At 43.4% G+C, this 6,198-nt stretch overlaps 1 protein-coding gene across 4 annotated transcripts in view; it reads left to right on the forward strand.

The window, feature by feature from the left end:
* Nucleotides 1–5,771, forward strand: part of ULK2 (unc-51 like autophagy activating kinase 2) — an 84,955-nt gene extending 79,184 nt beyond the window's left edge. For all 4 annotated transcript variants that reach the window (XM_058704943.1, XM_058704941.1, XM_058704942.1 and 1 more), the window contains 5 exons: nucleotides 92–282; nucleotides 736–854; nucleotides 1,691–1,848; nucleotides 4,134–4,269; nucleotides 5,432–5,771. In XM_058704943.1, coding sequence (XP_058560926.1) covers nucleotides 92–282; nucleotides 736–854; nucleotides 1,691–1,848; nucleotides 4,134–4,269; nucleotides 5,432–5,490 — 663 coding nt within the window. In that variant the 3' untranslated portion in view covers nucleotides 5,491–5,771. The remainder of the gene's footprint in view (nucleotides 1–91; nucleotides 283–735; nucleotides 855–1,690; nucleotides 1,849–4,133; nucleotides 4,270–5,431) is intronic.
* The last annotated feature ends 427 nt before the right edge of the window (nucleotides 5,772–6,198 follow it).

The raw sequence follows: 6,198 nt of genomic DNA on the forward strand, positions 1-6,198 counted from the left end.
AAACATTAGCGCCGGCCATGGCTTATATACAGGAAAGAGTACACGCCTCCTCTTCACTGAAAGTTTCTAAGACAAATTGGCTTTGCCACAGCGAGAACACACAGACGCCTTACGCCACCTCAGTGTGATGCTGATGTTCACCGAGTGCGTGCTGGACCTGACAGCCGCGCGGGGAGGAGACCCGGAGCTGTGCGCGTCCGCTGTCTCATCCGCCGTCTCCTTGTACCAGATCCAGGAGAGCGTGGTCGTGGACCAGATCAGCCAACTAAGCAAAGACTGGGGGTAGGTGCTCCCCAGCCATTCACTTCCAGATCCTCCATGCTTTCTGTAAATTCACGTCTGAGATGGAGACCTTGTCGCACGCCGAGATCACATCCCATCTCAGGGGGCTCCAAGGGAGCCCCGAGTTGTTCCGTTGTGCGAGATCTCACTACATGAGCCAAGACTTGAAGATTCCGTAACCCTAGCGTCGCCTTCTCTTTGTATCTTACACTGTCGAAGGTATTTGGCGATAAAGGGATCGTACTGATTTTTCTTTAAGGAGACCTGTTGTATTCAAAGCACACACACATCTTTTTCATGAACCTTCTTCCTCCCAGAGTTACTTGTGCATTAAAATATATCCAGGAGAACGATACTCCTTTAGAAATGCTGTTTTAATGGTGACCTGACGAGTAGAGAGCTGAGTCTGGCATGTGGGTCCCAGGATAACACTCTGCTGTCTTCTGGGCACAGGCGGGTGGAGCAGCTGGTGTTGTACATGAAGGCGGCACAGCTTCTAGCCGCATCGCTGCATCTCGCCAAAGCCCAGGTCAAGTCCGGGAAACTGAGCCCATCCACGGCCGTGAAACAAGGTATGGGTGGGGCGTGACGGTCCTCGAGCTGCTCCTTTCCCCTTTGCACTGAGAGTTTGGGATGAGGAATCCCTGTGTTGGTAAATATTCGTAGGGGTGCCTGGGTGGCTCAGTCGGTTGAGCATCAGACTCATGATTTCAGCTCAGGTCATGATGTCACGGTTTATGGGATCGAGCCCCAAGTCAGGCTCTGTGCTGACAGCTCAGAGCCTGCTTGGGATTCTCCCTCCCCCTCTCCCCTCCCCTCTCTCTCTCTCTCCTCCTCTCCCTCTCTCCCTCCCTCCCTCTCTCTCTCTCCCTCCCTCTCTCTCTCTCCCTCCCTCCTCCCCCCACCCCTCCCTCTCTCTCTCTCTCTCTCAAAATAAATAGATAATAATTTTTAAAAAACATTTAAATATTCTTAACTGGGGAAAGATTCTGATTTTTCTGTTTTTTGTTTTTGCCATTTAATTCATACAGGGACAGTTGGAAGTGCTTTTCTGAACCGGAAGAGAACACATGAAAGAATCTGATTTCTGGTCTTTTTTGTTTTTTAATGTTTATTTTTGAGAGTGGGGGGAGGGGCAGAGAGGGGGTGGAAAACACAGAATCTGAAGCAGGCTCCAGGGTCTGCGCTATCAGCACAGAGCCCAACGTGGGGTTCAAACGCATGAACTGTGGGATCACGACCGGGGTCGAAGTTGGACGCTTAATCGACTGAGCCACCCGCCCCAACCTCGGTCATTTTTTTCAATGATCATTTAATGTCACTTTCCTTAAATCAGCAGGAAAGGTGCATGTCACTGTGACTTTACTTGTGGAGGAAAAATAAAATTCTCATCTCAACTTCTTTTCAGTTGTCAAGAATTTGAATGAACGATACAAATTCTGCATCACCATGTGCAAGAAACTTACGGAAGAGCTGACTCGCTTCTTCTCTGACAAACAGAGATTTATTGATGAAATCAGCAGCGTGACTGCAGAGAAACTCATCTATAATTGTGCTGTAGAAATGGTAACCCTTTCTACGGTTTAACATTATTTAAGAGTATCTTTTGAGTTGAATACCTGCTTGACCTTATCGTTTTAAAAAGAGTTTGTGCCCTTGACTGCTCCCAAGTCCCAAACACGGTGATAGCCTCTTACTAAAGGAGGACTTGGACTTCATGAGCACAGGTGACACATTGAATAACATTGGTTACCGCATTTGGTGAAGTGTTATTGTACCTCCTAAAAATTGCTAACCTTAGGCATGATCTAATCTTATTATACTTTGCATCTAAACCCTTTGGCTGGATCTGTTTCTGCATTTTGTACTGTCTAAGAAATTCTGGCATAATAAAACATTAGGAAAAATACCGCTCTGTTTACCAGTCCTCAAAAGTCCACGTGCCCAGATTCCACTTACTGACCTTACTGAAGTATAGACACAAAGTAAAATCTGCTTTTCAAATTATTTGGGTCTACTATTGGAAATAATTTGTTTCTATCTCATGGGGGAAAAGTTGCTCTGAAGTAGTGATGAAATTAGAGACTGTTAGTTAAGTAGTTTAGTGGGGGAAAAAATTATTGAGCAATCTTATTTTTGCCACATTAACATAATAAATCTACCTCCTCCCCCCAGAATATGTCTACTTTGAATTGTACGGTTATGTTACCCTTGGCCTTATTCCGCAAGCCATTATCAAAAGTCAAATGAAAATGACTTTGGAGTATAAACTGTTGATAAGCATAACATACATTATTTTGCTCTAAACTATTGATATGAATAATAGGCATTGCATCACTCTATACCGGTTTGAGACTTCATATGATAAATTATTTTTAAAACTTGGGGCCAAGAAAAATGTCCTCTCCTGAGGAGTTTGGCTGTTCTTCCTTTTCTGATAACAAGAGCAGCGTAACTTGAATAAGTCCCTCCTTTTGCCCCGGCTGCACAGCAAACTTCGTGATATTAGCACCATGTTTAGTTATTTCTTCATCCTTTTCAGAATGGATTTTCTGTACCCATTTTATTTGTTTTATTGTAAGTGGCTTTCAAGTATTTTTTGAAAGAAACAGATCATATCAGCAAGTACACATCAGGATACTGGGTTACTGGCAGTCCCGGCTTTTAATGACTGAAGAGAATGTTAAAGAACAAAATTCAGCCAAGTAAAATTGAAGATCTAATTGGCTTTTGTGAAATGATTCATGCATCAGGCAGCATTTCATCTAGCAAGTAGAGGAGAGCTTTACTGAGCTAACTAAAACAAAGGTGTTTGAAGGGAGAAGGGGTAGTAAAAAAGAGGAAAGGAATTCGTTAGCAAGGAATGTGTTGTTTAGGCAAAGTTGCCCTCCTAAGGGAAACTGAAGTGGGGAAGGAAGGGGTCAATCAGTAAATTTCCTAGTGCTGACCAGGAAATGCCATGTTGACTGGTTCGAGGTTACATACCTGGGGTATTGGAACTGCAGTCAGGTGAGGTATTATGTCCTGGCTTACTGACTTGGCCTAAGTGGTGCCATTTTGGGCCTGTCGTCTACTATTTAACAAGGAAATCAGAATACCATTGAGAAGACTTCTCAAATAGTCATGACCTGTGCATAATACTACAGTCTCCTCTTTCTGGAAAGCCCCTGCCCACCTTTCTCATCACTTCTACTCCTTTATGACTCAGCCTACACACCACTTCCTGGAGGCTTTCCTTAATCTCCGCGTGCCACGGGGCGGTTAGATGTGCCTGGTATGTGTTCCGTCCCATCTCGGGGCTTCCTCCTACACAGCCACGTGTCTCGTGGAATGAGCAAGCCATGTTGTCAGGCCTGTGTGTCCCTCCAGACTGTGAGTTCTCCTTCGTGGTATGTGCAGTGCTTGGCACTTGTAAACACCCCTGAGTGAATGGGCGACTACGCCAGAAAGTTCTTTGGCTAAAGGAAGCTATTAAATGACTTTTACCACCATTTAATTATCTTATTATAACAAAATCTACCTTAATGAAATGTCAGGTTGCCCTAGTGTCAGAGTATATGTTTACAATAAACTTTTTAGTGTAGCCGTAGAAGAGCCAATTTAGAAGTATAAATGTTGAGTCATGAATCTCTCTGAGTACGGGATTATGTTTGAAGGCGAAGTAACTTTCATCGAGAAGCTCCTTTACACTGCTCATCTGATGAGTCTTATGAGTAAGTTTTGTATAGTTTGGTAGATTATATCATCTCGTCAAAATGTGTTAGATATCATTTAAAGCTGCATTGCCCAGATGGATGTGTATTTTCGTGGAAAAGTTGAGAATCTCCTTGCTCTTGCTGACTTGGCTTCAGGTTCAGTCTGCAGCCCTGGATGAGATGTTTCAGCAGACAGAAGATATTGTTTATCGCTATCATAAGGCAGCCCTTCTTTTGGAAGGCCTAACGAAGATCCTCCAGGACCCTGCAGATATTGAAAACGTACATAAATGTAAGTTGACGTGGAAAGTGGTGTGTTATTGATTGCAGCTGAGTTGCCTCCTACGGGTGCAGCAGGAAGAGCTTGGAGTTTGGAGTCGTACTGCCTGGGTTTGAATCTTGGCTTTCCAACTTTGGGCAAGTCATTGATTCTTACTGCGGTCTGCTGCTGCTTCTAAAAGATGAGAGAGTTAGTTGTTTGAGGAACGGAGATCATGCTTATAATGTAATGATTGACGGCTTTTGATTTTTATACCGCATTACCGTGTTGGAAGATGTGTGTTTGTGTATGTAGAGAACTCTGTTTTTGTTAAATAATAATACATGCAACTATTTTAAGCCCTGTGGGCTTCAGCGCAGAGCCTGCTTCGGATCCTGTCTCTCCCCCCTCTCTGCCCCTCCCCCACTAGTGCTCTCTCTCCTCTCAAAAATTGTGAAAGAATGGGGCGCCTGGGTGGCGCAGTCGGTTAAGCGTCCGACTTCAGCCAGGTCACGATCTCGCGGTCCATGAGTTCGAGCCCCGCGTCAGGCTCTGGGCTGATGGCTCGGAGCCTGGAGCCTGTTTCCGATTCTGTGTCTCCCTCTCTCTCTGCCCCTCCCCCGTTCATGCTCTGTCTCTCTCTGTCCCAAAAATAAATTAAAAAAAAAAAAAAAAAAAAAGTTGAAAAAAAAAATTGTGAAAGAAAAAAAAAAAAAAAGAACTTTATGAAGATCCTACGTACCCCAGATCTGGTGTAGACAACAGAGTGGAGATTTAGAGAGTGCCAGGATGATGATACCATTTGTGGAGTATAAGCCCTGGTGTTTGAGGAGGGGCTTGGGAGCATATGTGGTCACACCACATTTTGAAGAGCCTCAAGGGGACTGCAATTCTAAAATTATGTGCAGTTGTGAGCAAGCTAGCTATTAAAACCTAAATTTTCTTTATTTGACGTGCTAACCTACATTTTGCTCCTGTGCATCACTGAGCTAGACATTATATCTAAACAATTATCAGGCAGAAAGAAGAAAAAATCTTCAGAATGGTTCACTTTGGGGCAAAGATAGAACAGAGACAAGGATGTAGGTGGAAAGTGGTTTTGTTTTTGTTTTTGTTTTTGTTTTTGTTTTCATTTGTTCTGCCCTTGGTTTTGAAAACAGAAATGACTTTTGCTCTGAATTTACTTTATTTCTAGATAAAACTAGTATTGAGAGAAGACTGTCAGCACTCTGCTGTAGCACCGCGACCCTGTGAGCGGCAGCCGGTCCAGCCCCTGGACCAGTGGTGGAATTGAGGAGAGAAGTTTGGGATGACAGCTCGGGTTCTGGTTCCCCATCTCCAGGAAACCGTAGTTTCTCACCAAAGAGCAAGGAGTGACTTCACAAAGGAAGAACCATCCAAAACTACATACTTGTAGGAAATCTGCCTTATCGGAGACGACACCCCTTCCCCTTTTCTTTGTAGAAGCAGCAGCAAGAGTATTCCACTTGGCTCTCAGTTCGAACCTGGTAAATAAATGTACCTTAGAAATAGAACTATCAGTGCAGTTATTCTTAAAGACGATTAAGAGGGGAACAAAATGAGTGGCTCTTTACTCGTTCATCAGAGCAATGTGTGAAATTCCATGTATTTACTGAGGTATAAAAGTAAAAAGAAAAAAAAAATCTACATCTCATCCGGGCAGTTTGATATCTGGGGTAGGTTTGTCTAAATCTGAGCACGCATCCTTAAACAGCTCAGGAGGAAATAGCTTAAGAACCAGCTGAAAGAAGGCTCTTGGAAGAAATTGTGAAATCTTCCATCTGATCTAATATGGACACATGTTACTCTTCCAAAATCTTTCATATTGCACTAATTTATTAAAACAACTGTGCATTGGATTTTGCAATTTAAAACTAACTGAGGCACAATGGACTCGTTTAAAATATTTTACTTGATTATATTCTATACACACACCCTTTC

This window comes from Neofelis nebulosa, chromosome 16, assembly GCF_028018385.1.
Source record: "Neofelis nebulosa isolate mNeoNeb1 chromosome 16, mNeoNeb1.pri, whole genome shotgun sequence".
NCBI lineage: Eukaryota > Metazoa > Chordata > Mammalia > Carnivora > Felidae > Neofelis > Neofelis nebulosa.